Source organism: Bemisia tabaci, chromosome 2 (assembly GCF_918797505.1).
Source record: "Bemisia tabaci chromosome 2, PGI_BMITA_v3".
Taxonomy (NCBI): Eukaryota; Metazoa; Arthropoda; class Insecta; order Hemiptera; family Aleyrodidae; genus Bemisia; species Bemisia tabaci.
Genome location: NC_092794.1, coordinates 30557563 through 30578138, shown reverse-complemented (window position 1 = coordinate 30578138; position 20576 = coordinate 30557563). Strand labels below are relative to the sequence as shown.

Sequence of the window (20576 nt, the reverse complement as noted above, 5' to 3'; positions counted from 1 at the left end):
AAATTGAGACTTAAACCAAGTGTGAACCGACAAGCATTTCTTATCACGGCGGCTTACGGGAAAAGCAACGACTGCTTGTGTTTTTTCGACATTTTTTAAGTCAATCGATATTAATTTGTGTAAATTTTGCTATAAATAGATGGTCAAAGCCATAATGAATCCATTCATGCATGTTACTTCTGGATTTTATTCATACAGGGATTTAATTTCTGACTTATACAAAGTGTGAAGCAAACCGGCATTTCTAACACGGTGGCTTATGGAGAAATCAACAACTGCTTGTGTTTTTTCGACTTTTATTAATTCCATCTATATTAATTTTTGCAAATTTTGCTATAATTAGAAATTCAAAGCCATAATGAATCCATTAGTGTATGTTACCCCTGGATAAAATTCATATATGGGCTCAATTTCAGACTTATTACCGGCCTACTTGGCTGGTTCAATGTGTGTGGACCTAGCCGACGAACGGAGCCGAGTCGGGAGTGGGGAGCGCTGAGCGCGAGTCTCTGCGTATGCGTCGTCGCTAGTCGCCGTACACTAGCCTCCGGAGAACTGGACAAAACAGCCTCGAAAAGTGACTTCAACGGCGATCCAGTACTTTGCGACTCTAATGTACTCTATGGCTAAATTCGACCGAACGCGCGCAAATTTAATAAACTGTCGATCGAAATGTTGACGCTGTCAATGAAAATCAATGTGCTCTATCTACTCAACTAAGGTCGATGTTTATGTAAGCTAGATAGATGTTGACGTCGTCAATAGCGTTGATGTCAATATAGGATACACATTATATTAAGATTGACAGCGTCCACCTCGTTTTAGCCAACCTGGATGCAATATAACATCCATATGTCGTAACATTTCATCAGATTTGTCGATATGCATCAATATTGATGTAATGCTTCATGCTGAGTGGGTTGCTTTCATTAATGGAATTGGCGCTGAGGACGCTTATGAATGCTAAGTTACCCTCTCATATCAAGGGAGCTTCCGAAACTCCACTGCAGCGGCACTTGGGCGATCATCGGGTTAAGTAACGTCGGTCGTGGTTAGCACTTAGATGGGAGATCGTTTAGTAATGACTGCTGTGCGGAGAATTGCGTAGAGACTTAAGATTTCTCACGTGGCGAAAGATCCATCCCCTCTAAAATTTCACATAATTAATATTTTGAAACAAAATTTCGGGAATGTTCAAACATCAATGTTTGTGTTGTGTACGCGCTACGGGCCCCAACTTTTTTTTCAAATGGCAACATCCCCTTTTTAGTGTATTTTCCGAAGGAAATACACCATTGCATTCACCCATGATGTCGGACCCAGACCTGAGACATTGTGAAGAGCACCGATCACGGGTCGTAGATCACGAAAATATATGCAATTCAAATTCGTATATATATATATATATAATTGTATATATGTATGTATGTATTTATTTCCGCCTTTTGAAGATTTTTCGATTTTTGAGTGGTTATATCTTTCTTACGTTGAAAGATATTTTGACCAATTTTTTGCATTTTGTAGAGACTCATTAGTACTACTATTCTGCGAAAAAAAATTGAAATTTGAGGCAATAGATTTTGAGGGGTGGGGCTCGAAAGTGGGGGGAGGTGAAATCTTGTCCACCCGATAACTCGAGCGAAAATGAATATTTTGAGCTGAAATTTTTATAGGTGGTAGTTCTCCCCTAGGATTGGTTTGGTATTGAATTTGAGCTAAATCGGCCGAGCCGTTTAAGAATGGCGAGCTTTGAAAGAGTAAGGCGAGGGGTGCGCGGCATGAGGGGAGCCGACCGGAGCAGGGCCGCACAGTGGGTCGGGGGAGAAAGTTTTTGGACAAGCTGATTGTCGCACAGTGGGTCAGGGGGAAGAAGTTTTTGGACAAACTTTTCGTCGCACAGTGGGTCAAGGGAAGGAAGATGCTGGATAAATTGTTCGTCGCACAGTGGGTCAGGTTAAATGATCTGTTCTTGAACAAAATCTCACCATTTAACCGTCATAACTTTTCGCAGCGCGTTCGCTGGCAACGTACGCAACTACTATTTTGTGCTATTGCTTTCCGGGTGACTGCCGGTGGGTATGTTGCTGCCGGACCGCCTCCACGTAGGCAATTTCTCGTACATCGTCCGTCCGCAACTCTCGTCTCTGGTCAATCAGCGCAGTAGTGGGACTCCCGCTCGCCGCGCACTCTCGCGACAAGGTACGCAACTTTTTGCTCACAACGTGCTCACCTGCTCACAACTCAACTTCTGTTTCAATTCTTAATTCATTCCCTTACAGATTGATCCCCCCCCCCCCTTCGGAAAATACACTCTTCCCGCGGTGGACGCGCGGGTCGCTTAAGAAGACAGAACAACTGGAATGGACACTCAAACTAAAAAGCGCGCGCGAAGCGCGTGTCTACAATACGCGCGCGAAGCGCGCGTCCTGGGGGGGCTTGGGGGGGCGAAGCCCCCCCCCCCTCCCGCAAAAAACCGGCGCGGAGCGAAGCGGAGCGCCAGTTTTTTTATGAATAGGATTGATAAGCATAAAACTGCAATTTATCCCGTCTAATCTAAGTTCATCCTAATTCGTTTTCCAAGAACGTTTTTAAAAAGTAGCATTTCAGCATGTCTAGCATATCTTTTAAGAAGCATCAAAAACCTAAAGTCAACGTTTTCCCTAGTATATGCATACCTAAAGCCTGAAGATGAAGATTGCAAAGTTCAATATTTTTGTTGCCTATGGAATCGTTAAATATGTACCAATTAGTTTACGAGGCGAACTCTGAGGTGAAAAGGGCGCCAAATTCAAGGAAAGCGTAAAAATAAAATCACTGGGCAAGGGGGCAACCGCCCCCTGAACTTGTCAAAAAGGGCCCCAAAAGAGCCCCTCGTGACATGTTTTAACATAATTGAGGGGCCCGTTTGACCCTTTTCACGAAATTCCATTGGGGTATCTTTGAGCCTAGTTTAATATTTTGGAACAATTTTCAAATGTAATTAATTTTTAACGTCCGAGAGATTTTGAAGGTACCTTTCACAAACCCGATTCCTTTGTGGACTGATTAAAAACTTTAACTTTTGCAACTGAACACCAAATCTATGAAAGAAATTAAGCAATAGAAAAGTAAAAATAAAATTCCTCTCTATAATTAATTCTTGTTAGTTACTTCCTAATTTTAAAAATTTTGATTAGGACTGAATAACACAGATATTCATTTATTTTTTCACGAGCGTGAGGCCTTACGAGGTAGTATGAGGATGCACAGTGTTTTTTATGTAACTATTCAAAAAAATTGAAACCAGGCCGCTTTTGTGAGCAATGATCCATCTAAAAATGGGGTTGATGAAAATGCACATTCCCTTCTCTTTCTCTTGTTTCTTTGTGCTCCGTTTATCAACTTATCCTAAAAACAAGCCTTTTCATACGACATAGGTTCAAAATTGAAGCCTCTAATTGAAATAGAGGGTAAATGACATTGTTGCTTTTAAATGAAGGTGATTTTGAAATAATCTCATTTCAAATTATACCTATCATTGCAAAACCTCAGCTTTAAAATACAATTTAAAGTTTATAAGTACCATTTCGAACATTTTTTGACCCCACTTTCAATGTTAAACCCGTCTTTTTGAAATAACAAAAATATTACCTGCCTCCTTCACTCAGTAGAGCTTCAATCTACAATTTTGCGTACTCAGCATTCATCACAGTTTTATAATGTGAAGTGTGAGTACGTAATAGTCAGTCGCCAGTAGATAGTAGGTACGTACAAAAAATATATTGAGAAATGAGACTTCAAGTATTTTTACATGCATCGACACCGCTCTGTGAGACCTCGAAAATCTTAAAAAGATGAATGTTTGTCCAAAACTGCGGAAAACGGCCGTTTGGTACGCTGTAATTTTCAACATTTTTCCGAGTGACGATCCCCACCCTCCTCCCAACCAGGGGGGCGCCAAAATCTAGATTGCACCCCTTCTACATGAAACCTAAATCTGACCCTGTGAAAATTCGATTATATAAAACGGCCTACTCGCATCATCTTCCAAATTTTTGCCATCAAATACAGGATGTTCCGGTTCGAACCGATGCGTGTAAATTGTATTCCTCGTACCATGGAACAAGTTTAGGCGCACTCAGGAGTTCGTCGAATAAAGTTTCGTGTGGAAAAGGCCAAATGGACAGCACCAGTTTACTAATTTTTTGGTTATTTAGTTCTTAGCATGAGTGTAATTTTTATTAAAATACGACGATTTTGCCCCCTTTATGGATTTTCCCCGGAGTTGGATATGTAGTTTTACATCACAAAACAAGCCTTTTTTCGGACATGGAGAGTTTGAAAAATTTTTTTGCCATGCACTATAGCCCAAGTAGCATGGATTGCAATTTTTGCTTGTTGCCTATACGTTCATTTGAAGGCGCTGAAAAAGTTGCAATTTTATTGGAATGAGTTTGCAAGAAATGTAGGTTATGCTTGTTGCCTAACCTTCTTTTTCAAGGCACTATAAAGACTGCAATTTCAGTGCAATCATGTTGAAACAAATTCACGCCATGTGCCTGGCATCCAATTTTCTAGTTGTTTTAAAGTTTTTTCGACTTAAATGTCTCACCTAACCCAGATAGTACAAAATATGTTGAAAATATTTTGAAAATATTGTCACCTTTATCAAAATATTTTCATGGCAATATTGTAATTAAAATATTTTCAAAATATTTTTAAAATGTTTTTAAAACTTTTTAAGGGAATATTTTGAATATGTTTACCAAAAATATTTTTAAAATAATTCAAAAATATTGTCTGTAAACATTTTTAAATTATTTTTTAAGAAAGTTTCGAAAATATTTTAAAAATATTTTTAAGTTCTCAAGTTAGCATGTGGTGTAATTTACACCAGTGTAAATTTAGTGTAAGTACATATTACTCGTTATCGAAAAAAAATAACACAAAAAAAAATAATACAAAAAAAAATAACACGAAAAAAAAAAAAATAGTGATACTAATATGCAAAAGAAAGAAGCCTGAGATAACACGGCGTTAATCAAATCTATCATGAAAGTTGAGCCGCGCACTGACGCAATGCATGCTATAACAGCCTTAACAGCCGTGATTTTTACCCAACTCACCATCAGCTCCCTGTGGCTCAGTGGCAGAGTACTCGGCTATGACATTCGCGGGTCGGGTTCTAGTCCACACGAGGGCGTGCGGTATTTTACGCTGCTAAACGTCGTAGGACTTCAGGAAAGTATGAGTCCAAATTATTCCAATTGCCCCTGAAAATTTAGGGGTTGAAATTTAAAGGTCGTCAATATTGAAAGTTCTTCGCAAAAAAATTGCAACTTTTTTACAATGAGGGGGTCAGATGTTGTAAAATTGAAATTGAAAGAGCCTCGCCAAGTTTCGCCCCTTTTTTTTATACCCGAGTTGGTCGACCGGACGGTGCTCAAATGAAAGCCTATGGTAAGGCAAACTTCCATGCAAAGTTTCAACTTGAAGTGACCCCTGGTTAAGGCTGTACAGCGTTGCCAATTTTCCCGTTTCATGTGCTAAAATCAAGGATATTGGACTATTAGTCCGGTGCATAAGTAGACTAGTACACCCAAGTTGGTCAACGGGACAAAGCTCAAACGAAAGCTCATGGTAAGGCAAACTTCCAGGAAAAGTTTCAATTTGAAGTGAAACCTCGTTTAGGCTGTACAGCGTTGCCAATTTTCCATTTTTATGCGCTAAACTCACGAAATACTGAATCGTCATGGTTCAACAGACTATTATACCCGAGTTGGTCAACGAGACAAGGCTCAAACGAAAGCTCATGGTAAGGCAAACTTCTGGCAAAAGTTTCAACTTGAAGTGAAACCTCGTTTAGGCTGTACAGCGTCGCCAATTTTTCATTTTTATGCGCTGTACTCACGAAATACTGAATCATCATGGTTCAACAGACTATTATACCCGAGTTGGTCAACGAGACAAAGCTCAAACGAAAGCTCATGGTAAGGCAAACTTCCAGGAAAAGTTTCAACTTGAAGTGAAACCTCGTTTAGGCTGTACAGCGTTGCCAATTTTCCATTTTTATGCGCTAAACTCACGAAATACTGAATCGTCAAGGTTCAACAGACTATTATACCCGAGTTGGTCAACGAGACAAGGCTCAAACGAAAGCTTATGGTAAGGCAAACTTCTGGGAAAAGTTTCAACTTGAAGTGAAACCTCGTTTAGGCTGTACAGCGTCGCCAATTTTTCATTTTTATGCGCTGTACTTACGAAATACTGAATCATCATGGTTCAACAGACTATTATACCCGAGTTGGTCAACGAGACAAGGCTCAAACGAAAGCTCATGGTAAGGCAAACTTCCGGGAAAAGTTTCAACTTGAAGTGAAACCTCGTTTAGGCTGTACAGCGTTGCCAATTTTCCATTTTTATGTGCCAAAATGAAGGAATTCGGGACTAATAGTCCAATGCATCATAATTAAACAGACTAGTGCATCGGTCAACGAGCTGAATACTACCCTGAGATCGAATAGAAGGGTAACTAAAGGCCATCGTGAACATTTTGAAGCAGTGTTGCCAATTTATTATTAATTTTTTTAACATAAAATTAGGGTTTTTCCGAGATTTTTGGCGGAAAACGTACCTTCATGGGCTACAACTTTGATGAGTATGGGCTAAACATTACGACTCGATAGTAAATGAACGCTACAGACGGAGAAAATTGAATTCCGAACGCAATGTTGCCAAGTATATTTTAATTTCTTACAAAAATTAAAGATTTTCTCACGTGAATGCTTCGATAAACGTAATTTCCAAGGCATTCATGTCATTCTGATGACTGAATATCACCATGGCATAGTACATGATTTCTGTTCAAGGCAAAAATGGAAAGTTCAGAGTAACGTGGCCAAATTGTGTGCATTTATTTTACGACGAGACGCCGATATTTTTGAGCTTTTCGTTCGAATAATCGTGCTTTCAGGTTCCTTCACCATACAAGGTAGGCAAACTATTACCATTCAATAATATTGGATTGATTTTTAAAAGAGAAGACGAATTTTTAAGTCTATATTACCATTTTAAGGCATTTTTACGATAAAATGATGAGTTTTTCAGCTCCAATTTGAAGATATTTTTGAGAGGCAAAACGTGATTTTAGTGGTTTTCTCTTTTTGGGAGGCGTCTCGACGTAAAATAAATGCACACAATTTGGCCACGTTACTCTGAACTTTCCATTTTTGCCTTGAACAGAAATCATGTACTATGCCATGGTGATATTCAGTCATCAGAATGACATGAATGCCTTGGAAATTACGTTTATCGAAGCATTCACGTGAGAAAATCTTTAATTTTTGTAAGAAATTAAAATATACTTGGCAACATTGCGTTCGGAATTCAATTTTCTCCGTCTGTAGCGTTCATTTACTATCGAGTCGTAATGTTTAGCCCATACTCATCAAAGTTGTAGCCCATGAAGGTACGTTTTCCGCCAAAAATCTCGGAAAAACCCTAATTTTATGTTAAAAAAATTAATAATAAATTGGCAACACTGCTTCAAAAAGTTCACGATGGCCTTTAGTTACCCTTCTATTCGATCTCAGGGTAGTATTCAGCTCGTAGACCGATGCACTAGTCTGTTTAATTATGATGCACTGGACTATTAGTCCCGAATTCCTTCATTTTGGCACATAAAAATGGAAAATTGGCAACGCTGTACAGCCTAAACGAGGTTTCACTTCAAGTTGAAACTTTTCCCGGAAGTTTGCCTTACCATAAGCTTTCGTTTGAGCCTTGTCTCGTTGACCAACTCGGGTATAATAGTCTGTTGAACCATGATGATTCAGTATTTCGTGAGTTTAGCGCATACAAATGGAAAATTGGCAACGCTGTACAGCCTAAACGAGGTTTCACTTCAAGTTGAAACTTTTCCTGGAAGTTTGCCTTACCATGAGCTTTCGTTTGAGCCTTGTCTCGTTGACCAACTCGGGTATAATAGTCTGTTGAACCATGACGATTCAGTATTTCGTGAGTTTAGCGCATACAAATGGAAAATTGGCAACGCTGTACAGCCTAAACGAGGTTTCACTTCAAGTTGAAACTTTTCCTGGAAGTTTGCCTTACCATGAGCTTTCGTTTGAGCTGTGTCCCGTTGACCAACTTGGGTGTACTAGTCTACTTATGCACCGGACTAATAGTCCAATATCCTTGATTTTAGCACATGAAACGGGAAAATTGGCAACGCTGTATAGCCTAAACCAGGGGTCACTTCAAGTTGAAACTTTGCATGGAAGTTTGCCTTACCATAGGCTTTCATTTGAGCACCGTCCGGTTGACCAACTCGGGTATAAAAAAAAGGGGCGAAAAAACACCACTTTTTGGCGAGGCTCTTTTCTTGCAAGAAAGTTGAAATCATCTGGAAATTTTATTTAATTTAAATTACAATTTTTTCGATGCAAAATGCTACTTGGGAGTCTACCAAGTTGTAGACGTGACAACTTTGTGGCTGGTACCAAAGTTGAGCGATGAAGAGGTGGTTTTGACGACTTTTTTTTAAAAAAAAAAAATGCGCAAATTCAATTGTAAAAGTTCGCGAGAAACACGATGGTGCCATTGGTTTTCTCTGAAATCATCTCCTAACGTCAAAAAAAGCTCTCGAAGTGAGGCCAAAATGGAGGGGATATCCCACCCTACCCTGAGAGTCCACCTCTACATCAAAACAAACTCTCCATGCAATGATAGGGAGCAAATACATTAGCAGGGTTGCCACTTTATCTGGAGACTCCAAAACTGAAAACTCGGAATTTTTTTTTTTTTTTTTTTTTTTATTTATTAAACATATCAACTTCTGTACAGAAATAAGATATTTAGATGTAACTTAAAAATAAATAACGGTTATCGACTGAAAATATATACAATTATACAGACTTTTTCCTAACTTGGATGCCCTAGGACGAGCATCGCAGAGCCCATAGGGAACGGTATAGTTCCCGGTATCTGCGGTGTCCGACCCCGAACAACCGGAACAGCATTATACTAACCACACAGTGATGAGTATAAACCTAACATTTAACAGTGAAATTTTGATACCATACACTTTGTACAGGAAAAAGAAAAAGAAATTAAGACATACTAAGAATAATACCAAACATATCACTATAGTTTATAGCCACCCTCAATCAAGGGATTTTATGATGATATATGGGGGTTAATCGGGTACTACGGTTGCCAGCTCAAAGGGTTTGCGCCTTCTGAGCCTCCGTAGTTCCTCACTGTTATCTAGTAATCTGATGGCTTCCTCATTAGGATGGGCCAAAAGACGTTCTTCGTATCTGGTGGCTGTTCGCCGAATTACTGCTCCGACGCTCTCAATGCCGAGGTCCCGATGGATGTCAGAGTTCCTAACATACCACCGCGCCCCCACCATCCGTCGCAGAACAGAATTCTGGGCCCTTTGAATTATTTTAATATTAGAATTAGCCGCACACCTCCAGAGCTGGCAGCCGTAGGACCACACTGGCCTGAGGGCCTGCTTATAAAGAAGAACTTTATTATCTAAAGATAAATTGGAATTACACCTAAGAAGCCAACGCATCTTAGAGTTTTTTATCATGAGCTCACGTCTCTTTTTCTTGATGTGGGCTGCCCAACGCAATTTAACGTCGAGTGTTACACCAAGATATCTGGCCTCATCTGAGCATCCAACAGGTCTTCCATCAAGCCTAATTGGTGGAACCAATCTCGGCAGCCTGTGGTTGGTAAAGACAATAGATTGAGATTTTTGGCTGTTGAGAGCAGAACGCCATTTTTTGTTCCAGTCAACTATTTCGTCTACTCCTTTTTGCAATCTTGATATAGATTGACGGAGAGTTTTCCCTACGGCTGTTCCCGCTGTATCATCGGCATAAGTAGAAATGAGTACTTCACCCACATCAGGCAGATCACTCATATAGATTAGAAATAGGACTGGTCCTAAAACCGAACCCTGAGGAACTCCCGCTAGTATTGGTTCGAATCCTGAGTAGGCCTCATCTTGCCTAACTCGAAAAGATCTTCCTCCCAGATACGATTCGAGGAAATCGTAATGGTTGGGGGGAAAAGTTTATAAAGTTTAAGTTTAAGGCCTTCGTGCCAAACTTTGTCGAAGGCCGTTGCGATGTCTAAGAAGATACTGGCACAATACTCGCCTCGCTCGAGTGATCTTTCTATAAGGTCTACTACACGGTGGATCTGTTCTATCGTCGAGTGCTTGGCCCGAAAACCAAATTGATGTTTAGGAAGAATTTTTCTTTCATGTATAATTTTAATTGTCCTTTTCAGATAACATCTTTCAAATAGTTTACCGATAGGTACATGACAATAAAGATATGGGGCGATAAGAAGAGAGTTTATTTTTCGGTTTTCCGCTTTTGTGGATAACTACTATCTCAGCCTTCTTCCTTTCCTCAGGGAAGTGTCGGAGTTCCAAGACAGCGTTATATATGTTTGCTAGTTGCTTAGTTGCTTTGTCTGGTAATTCTTTCAGAATTTCAGATGTAATTCCGTCCATACCCAGTGCTTTTTTATTTTTAAGCTTATATTTAATTAAATATTCGATTTCAGATTTTCTGATTGGGTCAATCGGAATTGGGGCCTCACACTCGACGATAGACATCTCCTTTTCAGGATCAATTCTATCCTCGGGATCTAAGGACTCAGGGTTAGGTTTGAATACTTCTGCGAGGAAATCACTAAAGGCTTCGGCTTTTTGAATTGGACTTATTGCCCATTTATTATCTCCTAATTTGATAGGAGGAACATGTACTTTAGCTCTTTTTAAATATCTAATTGATCGTCATAAGGAGTAGTCAGTACTTTTGCCTGGTGACAAGCTTTTAATAAACTCGCTAAGTCTTTCTTGTTTAAGGTCAGCAAGAGCCGCCCTGAGTTTCCTACTGGCCTTATTGAAAGCTTCCCGATCATCAGGGAATCTCGATCTTTTCCATTTATTTCTAAGTCTTCTTCCCTCTCGAATAGCCTCCGGGAATTCTGGGGGAAGTTTAAAATCAGTTTCTACTGTCTTTATAGGTGGGGTGCTGAGCAAAGCAGCGTGTCTTACGTTGCTTGTAAATAAGTTAACTTGATTTTCAAGTTCCTCTTTGGTGTCTATATTCTGCTTAATCTCAATTCTGTTGACTAGAATTCTCTTGAATTTAGCCCAATCTGCTTTATTGTTTGTTTGGAAAGGCGGGGCTCCCTTAAACTGTATTTCCTCGTGGAGGATTAGGGTTATTGCCATATGATCAGAGAAGAGATCAGAATCTGATCCTACTTGGAGAAAATTTCTAGAAATATTTCTAGTGAGAAAAAAATCGATGAGATCGGGAGTTTTATCAGGATCAGTGGGGTAGTAAGTTGCTACTCCATCTGTTAGAAAATCACATCCAGTGGACAAGGAGGCCTCTACTAAGTTTGTACCCTTGGCCGTTGTCCCTTTAGACCCGTAGTAAGTATGCTTCGCATTAAAATCTCCTCCCAAGATAAATCTGGGGCCAAGCTTCGCTATTAAGTCCTTATATTCATCTTCAGTTACAGTTCCTCCGCTAGGTGGACTGTAAATTGAGGCAATATGGATTTCCCCATTTTTTGTGGGTAATGTTACTCCTACTGTTTGCAGTTTTTTGGTAGCTAGAGATTTCGTGTCATCAAGATAATATGATATACCACTACGTATTAACAGTCCGGCCCCACCCCAAGAATTCTCTAAGGGAGAGTCCGTTCTGTAGAATTCGTAGCCTCTTAGTCTATAGTACATTTGAGATGTTAGATGAGTTTCATTAAGGAGTAAAATGTCGATTTTTTTCTCGACGGACATAGGCTTCTATCTCGTTTGCGTGAGACAGAAGACCGTTACAGTTAAACGCAACTATTCTAAGACGAGTCATGATTGTTTATTTACGTGCTTTCCTACCAAGGGAGGGGTATTGGAGTGACGACACTACATTCTTGAGACGCGCTAGACGTTCCGCGATTGCATTGATCTTATCAAGTTTACTCATAATCAAATCAATTGATCTTTCGAGGTCTAATAATGACATAGTTTCGACTTGTCTTTGATTAGCATTTTGAACTTGATTACCTGTATCATTTTTAGATTTCCTACCTGAAACTTTATCAGAGTAAGAAACACCTTTTTGAATTTTTGAGGCTTCGCCGTCAAACTTACCCTTTGGTTGTTTCCTTTTTGCTAATTCGGCTTTCCTATCAGCCGATTCCTGTTTGGCTACTGGACAGCCTCGAAAACTCGGAATCACTGCTAATATATTTGCTCCCTATCCTCGCATGGAGAGTTTGTTTTGATGTAGAGGTGGACTCTCAGGGTAGGGTGGGATATCCCCTCCATTTTGGCCTCACTTTGAAAGCTTTTTTTGAGCTTGGGAGATGATTTCAGAGAAAACCGATGGCACCATCGTGTTTCTCGCGAACTTTTACATAAGAATCAATGGTCAAATCGCAAATCCCTCACACATGCAACATCTCCATTCCTCGGAACTGAGACGCCTCCAGTTGGCGGGCCCCCAGGTCTTAGCCAACAGGTATGACATAACGTAGCAAATAGGATATTATGTAAAATATGAACTCCTCGGTTATTCATAACAGCTATTCTATTTCAATTTATATACAATGTGTATAATTCTGGAAACTGCAGAAGATCACTATAAAATAAAAGCAGAAGAATGTAAAGTTATGTTTTGATAACTATATGATATTAATATGGGGGAAAGCCGGGCAAAGTGGAACACTTTTTTTTAACGCCCTACAGAAAATTTGTCTCAACTACCTAAAACATTCTGTTTATTTATAATTGAAGTTTCATCGCTTTTTTATCAAAAAAAGGTAAAAGAAGCCGGAAAGTCTTCAAAAAGCGCCAAGAAAATTAGATACAAAAAAAGAGGTCAAATTCCACTTTGCCCTACTTAGGTAAGTCGGGCAAAGTAGAATTTGAGACACCGCCCCTTGAAATTGTATTACCTAGATTTTGTTTTTGAAATCGAAACTAGAGCAATTACTGATTAGGTAAGATTCATGGATTTATTAATTTGACACTTCTAAATACGAACAAGCTCTCACGAACACGGGCCAAATCTGGCAAGGGCCGGCTAGTTACTATCGTGATTCATTATATTGCTTATGTTTTTCTTTTTGCACAAAAACAGTTTCTAATGGATAAGTATTCTCTCTAGTTTCGATTACAAGCACCACAGGATGAATACATTTTTTAAAATGACCATATTCCACTTTACCCGCCCATTCCACTTTGCCCGTGGCCCCATAAGTTTTCATGGGAGCGAAAAAAATTTGCGAAGGACCGGTTTTCTATTGCCGTCATTTTTATTGGTTATGTTGTTGTTATTTGCATAGAAACAGTTTCTAATAGATGGGTACCCTCTCTTGTTTCAATTTCAACCACCAGAGTCGCCTTAGGACTGACAGATTTTTTTAAAAGGCCAAATTCCACTTTGTCCGCCCGTTCCACGTTGCCCGCCTCTCCCCTGCGTCGTTGCCATTTCCCTGATTTTTAAATTTGTCGATTTTTAAAAAATTGCAAAAAGTTCAAAAGCGTTCTATAATGATTTGAACAACAATCTATTTAATCGACATCTCGTTGGATTCCGCATCCATCGATATGCTTTATCTTGCATGGACATTTTTTTATCGCCCTATTTTCAGTTTACATTATTCTTATTTCGTAATGCTAAATATAGATGGTAGGGGAAGAATACGAACAATGATCAAGTAAAGACGTCCAGAAAAGGGTGATAGTTGGGTTTTAAATGAAATAAGGGACCGCCAAGTTCTTGAAGAAAAGAAGAAAAGTTGTCCAAGTACCGCTAGTGACGCCAATTTTTATGCTCTTTCTCAGTTTGCTGCTTGTCAGCCCGTTTAATTTTGTCGGTTGCAAAAATAATTGAATCAATTTTAATGAAAATTCAACGAGATTTGCCTTTGAATGTAGCCAATTTTGTCGTAAGATTAATGCTTGGGAAGCACGGACCAACATCTGCAAAACAGGCCAATTTCAAACTATTTTTGCCAAATTTGGCACCTTTCGGACAAGAATATTTCAAATAAAAGTTGAAAGGATTCGGCTTCAAGTACACGGTTGGACCCCACCCTAAAGCCATTAATGGATTTTCAAATGCTAAAATTCTTACCTACCTGGACTTAACAAGCGTCGTCGCTTCAAAACGCCGTTACATAAATAGCCATATCTCGCGAACTAGACATCATACAAGGTGTAATATATCAATGGCTGCAAAACCAAACGAACCACCGATTCAATTGATTGTTATTGAAATCAAAAGGAAGCAATTTTAAAATATTTGCAAATTAAAAATTGACGGAATCAAAAATCAGACAAATGGCAAGAACGCATGTTAAAATTAAAAAATGGAACATCAAAAATCTATCTTTAAATTGCACATTTTTTTAAAGAATTTTGTCAAACCGTGACTCTATGGCTGAATTTATGTGCCAGCAACGGGGTTGTTACGTTTTAACTGGGCAGCACTGTAACGCACGGGAAATTGTTTTTCGAACTTGCCATTACCGCAAAAAGACGTGTCTTTTGATAGGAAACAACATAATTATCCACCTCGGGTAAAATCCATGAGGGAGAGTGGTCCCCCCCATTGATTTTGCCCTCCCCTCCCCCGCAAAAAACAGCTCCCAAAAAAAACTGCCTTTCCTAGGGGGGAAGCAAAATCCCCGTTTTTGAATAACCCTCTTTCAGTGCGAGTTGAATATTTTTTTTCATATTTGCGAAACATGATAATTCTGCAAGTCTCTGACAAATAAAAGTTGTCATTTCAAATTAAATAATGAAGATGAAAAGCTGGGAAAAATCATTGAAACGACTAATTATAAGTTTCAAGCAAAATATAGCGTCGGGGAGTTTGAGCCATATCATGTAAAAGGAAACAAGGAAAGAGCTATTTACGCTAAATATGTTTAGGTATCTCTATTTCCTGTTGAGTTGCACTTATTTTTACGAATTCTCATACCGAAGCATTTGAGAACAAGAATGGCAGGTGATGTGGTCAGGAAATTGAATACATTTTAAGGTGGGGAATGATGTAAATATATCTAGGCTTTCTTTAGCTTGAACAGATAAATTCTCAACATTTTGCTACAAAGAACATCCGAATATAGAAGGTCAGCCCTCTAAAAACATTCCGAAGATATAAAACAGTAGTAGAGGATAGGAAATCGCATATTTGAGGGTAAACGCTTTTAAGTTTACGAGCTCTGCTGCCAGCCCTGAATATTATTCATTTATAACGTGTATGACTAGAATTATAATGCAAGTTATACGTATCCCTTGAAAATTTAATCTATCATATGCGTTAAGAACATTAGAAAATGCTTGTTCAGCGTCAAAAGTGAATAAGATTCTAAACGTAAATTTCCATTTTTTCTGTCGAGCAAGTTGTGCTTCCACCTTAAGGCTCAATTTGCCTGAGATCATCGCATGTATAGCGATGCTTTATCTCAAACCTTGTCTAGAATTCTACTTCGTTTGAACTGTTCAAAAAGGTACTTAAATCTTCAGCACTTATTTAGAATCCGATCCCATAGTTCATCGATCTTAGGTGTCGATGATATCTGAATTTTAAGACGTCCTCTCAAACATCCTCGAGCGTCACATCACTCTGTGGTTCTTCGGGTAAATTTCCACAAAAGTTTGACCGGAAAGCATTTTGAAACAACTGAATAAGTACATCCCGAGTTGATATCGCCAAGCAAAAGACAAAACTTTTAGCGAAATTCACCCGAGGCGTGGTCCCAGAAATATTTCAAAGATTTTCTCGGTCAGATCTTAAAGAGACTTACTTACCGTACTAAACCAAGATATGAAGGTCCAGATTTTTTGAAAAAAAAAATCCTAAAAGCCAGTAACTATCGAATCGACTAGACTTTGCAATTAGGAGCTACAGTTACTTATCCGTAAAAACACTTATGTACATTTTGAAACTACTGGTACATGGGTTGTTTCTATGCTGAGCCAAATATTGTAGTTCCAATTTGCAAATGTAGTCCAAATGATTGATCGACTAGGTATTGGATCGTCCTCCAAGTTACTGAGGATCCACCTTAACTATCTGAAACATTTGGATTAGATTTTGCAACAACAGCTACTTCTGGCTCATTTCAGAAACCACACGTCGACGGCCAAAGTGCAAAACCACGCTCCGCTCTTCTCCTCTTCTGCTCTTTTTTCATTTTTCCTAAGAGATACAAGCCAACTCTATAGGATGTTTAAAAAGAATATTCCGCTAACAGAGAAGAATATTAGAGGAAGTGTCCATGCAATTACATTGGTTAGTTTTGTTTTAGAGAAAATGAAGTATGACAAGAGGTCTGCAACGTTGCAAACGGAGACTTTCGTACTTTGGCCATTATACTCCATCGGTTTCCTCGTGGAGGCGGTCACTTTTTTAATAGGTCATACGTCATAGTGATCCTCATTTATGGCAAAATTTGGTTCTCAATCCCGCTTTTGAATTTTGCCCGTTATTCTTTATTAATAGGAGTGTTTGCTTTTCCTCTAGGGGAAAATGATGGAGGATCTGATCGAGAACCGGTGTCGACAACTTTGTCGACGTAAATCTAGCGTGCGAAAAGGAAGCGCTCTGCACTTGTCCGACTGGCTAAAGGGTCGTTTGGGGGCCGGGGGGAACATGAACGATGAGCCGCCCTCACCCGAGGAGGAGATGGAGATCTGGTCCAGGGAGACCCTCCATGCTCGCATGAAGAAGCTACGCGCACCTAATCTCACCGAAATTCTGCCCAGAAACGAGAGTCGCATGGAGGATCTCGAGTTTTCCGAATATTCCAGAAGCGCATCTCGATGCACCATAAATAGCCAGGTAATTCCCATCTGCTTGACTTTATACATTATGTATATCATTGGCAGGGGCTAGAATCAGTCCATGTCAGAACCCAACATCTTTAATTACATGTATAGTTCAATGCATCTTTGCAGACTTACGGTGTACCTATGCAGCAAAAACAGAGAATTTTTTTTTATAATGCAGGTAGTGAATTTGCGCATCATGGATCTCCAAAAATTATGTCACGACGAGATGATACAGAGATGAACTACCTATTGGGTGATTTTTTTGGATTCTCCTTTTTCAGCATCGTAAAATCATGAAGAACATTCAGCAGAAGTTTCAGCGAATCACGTACCTACCTACATACATTTGCTTTCATCCTAATGAATGAAACGCCTGCGCTTCAAATTCGATCTGAATTAAACTTTTACAGGGGTCAGTACACTCGCAGTGCTCCTCCATCGTGACCGAGGATTCCCAGTTTCCGTCTTACCGGAAATCATCCTCGCCGTAAACCACATGAATATACAGGGTGTCCCAAAAGTCCGGACCCCCCCCCCCCCCCCTCGAAACTTTTGAGCGGTTAGAGACAGAAAAACAAAACTTTGGAAATGTTTCTATCTTAAATCTTCTAGGGGGGTCAAAATTTTTGTCCTTCCCTTAGGGGAGGCAAAGGCCCCTAACTTTTTTTAAAAAGCAACCCCTATTTTGTGATACATCATTGGAAAGAACATAAAAAACTAAGAATTTTGGCGCAAACCGCAGATCAATATCTTAATTTTTGACCGAGTTATGACAGGTCAATGGTCAAATTTGACCTATTTTCAAAAAATCATAACTCCGGTTCAAACTATTGTAGAGAAAAAAACAAATCGGAAAAATTTACAAAATTGTAAGCACTTTAAAGTAAAAATCACAGAAATGACTTCAAGCTGATTTTAAGGGGGGTTTCGGACCCCCAAATACGTCAGTTTAAAGGTCATACGATTTTCCCGCGATTTGAGCCAATTTCTTCTTCCTTTGCCCCAACATTATCTTGGTAAGTTCAAAATTAGTTCAACATTGCGTTCTTTTGCATTTAAGTCCCTTTATTTCGGGCAAAGTTCAAAAACCGAAATTTAAACGGTTGAATTGAGTCACCTTACATATTTATTTCGATAGTTGTCTTTATTTGTTTTAATAGCTTAAATTTTAAAAGCATAATACTGAAGTTATTACGATAATTAAAAAAATCGAAACAATTAAGGTAGTGTCCTTAATCCTTATTGATCTGCAGTTTGCGCCAAAATTCTTAATTTTTTATGTTCTTTCCAATGATGTATCACAAGATAGGGGCTGCTATTTGAAAAAAAAGTTGCCCCCCCGCCCCCCTCAAGGGAGGGACAAAAATTGTGACCCCCTTAGAAGATGGCCCTTTTTAAGATAGAAACATTCCCAAAGTTTTGTTTTTCTATCTCTAACCGTTCAAAAGTTACGAGGGGAGTACCCTCCCCCCCCCCTTGAGACACCCTGTATATCGTCTCACAGCCTACCGGTGCCATCCCTGCAACTTCCCCGATATCCACTTCCGAGAATTTTCCGCTGAAGCGTAGCCGATAAAACAAATATTATTTTAAAAATAAATAAATGCGACTAGAGTTTGGAGGTGACCCTTAAAGTGGAATACCCTGATAGCCAAAAATACTGCGAGCTGTTGCCCGAGGAGAGCAGCTTTGATTGGAGGAGCTGGTGGCTTGCCGCCACACATCGGTTTTTTCCTCACATAGGTAGCAGTAAAATATGGCGAAGAAGAATATCATGTTTTCTTTTTGTTTCTTCTCTGCAAATATCCCTCAGGGAATAGTCTACCGCTTGCAGTCCCTGAAGCCCCCCCCCCCCCCTCAATCCTTAATCAAGCCAGCCCCAGGGTACCGTCGCATCGTTTGAGACCATCAAACTCTGGTCACTTGGCCGGAAATCGAACTCGGGACTTCTCGATCATAGTGCAAGCGCTTTAACCACTACACTGTACTGCCGTGCTATATGTATAAGGAAGAACGCCGTATGAACCATCAGATTCAAACTGAGATAGGTATTTACGTTCAAAGTCTATGGCCTGCCTCTCTGCGAGATTTGGGAATTTTAAGTTTTCGTTTTCTCCTATTGACAGCTTGATCCCTTGGCTGTTCATTAGCGCTTACCTAGAGCATTTGCAAGAAGATAATGACTTCCTGGAAAATCACAAATGAATGAGGGTATGTCGGACTCACGGCAAACTGCCCGTGCAGGCAGGGTCCTTTCACTGTGCCGATTTTCCCGTGTGTCTTTCCTAGTGCCGAGGACACGTTTCCAACGCTGCCGGCTGCGGTATAAGGGTTATATTTCACTTCTTTCGTTTCTGTGAGGTTTATTTTTTCAGGAATCATTTTACCTATAACCAAGATTATTAACCGTCCGACATTTACCGTCATCTATCTTGAGGAGGCTATTCCGCAAATATATCAAATTATTTTTTTCATTACGAGGCTAGCTTTTCACATTACTTTATCTACTTACTTATGAAATCTGAACTTCAAAAATATAAAAGGAAAACTTAATGTAAGAATTTGTCTAAAAAAGAATGTATACAATTTTCCACTGACAATGTAGAGAAAGATTGTCGTATAAAATTGACGGTTTCAAAATGCCGATAATTTTCGCAAATTTAGCGGACAATATGATGCCCTTTTTAGGATCGAGTAAGACAAGCAGAGGAACCAATCCCATTAAAAAAATTAAGAACTTAACAAAAACAACATAGCTCGTTTGTATCGGCGTTTGAATTCCCCCTTTCTCATTTTGTTATCTAATAAATAACATTATAAGCGGTCCGCCGTGACTTTGAACTTCCTGACCACGTCCCGCGGCCCCCCTGTGTCCCACGCCCCTGAGGATCGATCGGCGGGACCCCTGCGGCCGGGTCTCCGGTCCCCCCGCCGGGTTTTCCGGCCCGACCCTCCGGGGGGTTGCTGCAGCCCCTAAGAGTTTTTTCGGGAAAACCGTCACCCCTCGCGCCACGTTCGTCCATCGGCTCGGGAATCGGCACGCGAGTGCACTCGGGTGGCCGGAGCTTATAAGTCCGAAGAATCGCTGACCTCGGCCTCCCCGGAGGGGCGCTGCGCCTCGAATAGCCGTTTTTTCCACCCCCGCGTGAAGTGCCCCACTTCTTACCTTCCCGTTCGTCCTCCGGGCTCCCGGTTCCGTCTGCAGGTCGGCTCCGGATCGGCGACGTTCGATAAGGTTGGATTTCGCGATCCCTCCATCCGGGGGGCGCTGGTGCCCTAATACGTAAAACTGTAGACGGTCATTTAAGATGACAAATTCCGAAAAAAAATGTCAGATGTTGAGATGTGAATTTTTGATTTTTGTCCACAGAGGGCCGCACTGTGCGGAGGTTCTGCCCTTCGTCCCGCGTTGGGCGGTGCAAACGCTCCCCAGGGGTCCGCAACGGGGGAGCCGCGGGAGCCCCCCGAGGGTACCGGGGCCGACCCAGTTTCTCAGTAGGTCACGCGGATTTTTGAGATGGAAGGCCGGATCGCTGTTGCCATGGTTATGATATACTCAAATGACTGCGCATTGCTCGAGCGCGCCGTGTCGCAAGATCCCGCTCACCGGCGGGATTGTTTTGAGCTCAGTCCGTCGGGAAACCTGAATTCGGCAGCCGCGCATCTTTTTTTTTTACTTTTCATTTTCAAACTCTGGTGTGGGAAGCGT

The 20576-nt window shown here is 40.3% G+C and overlaps 2 protein-coding genes across 10 annotated transcripts in view; one reads left to right on the top strand and one right to left on the bottom strand.

Annotated features, from left to right (window-relative positions):
• Positions 1 to 5607, bottom strand: part of LOC140223968 (uncharacterized) — a 112534-nt gene extending 106927 nt beyond the window's left edge. The window contains exon 1 of the mRNA XM_072296586.1: positions 5106 to 5607. The gene's annotated coding sequence lies outside the window, so the exon portion shown is untranslated. The remainder of the gene's footprint in view (positions 1 to 5105) is intronic.
• PsGEF (Protostome-specific GEF) overlaps positions 1 to 20576 on the top strand; it is a 516326-nt gene that overhangs the window by 388469 nt on the left and 107281 nt on the right. For all 9 annotated transcript variants that reach the window (XM_072297125.1, XM_072297127.1, XM_072297130.1 and 6 more), the window contains one exon: positions 16560 to 16877. In XM_072297125.1, coding sequence (XP_072153226.1) covers positions 16560 to 16877 — 318 coding nt within the window. The remainder of the gene's footprint in view (positions 1 to 16559; positions 16878 to 20576) is intronic.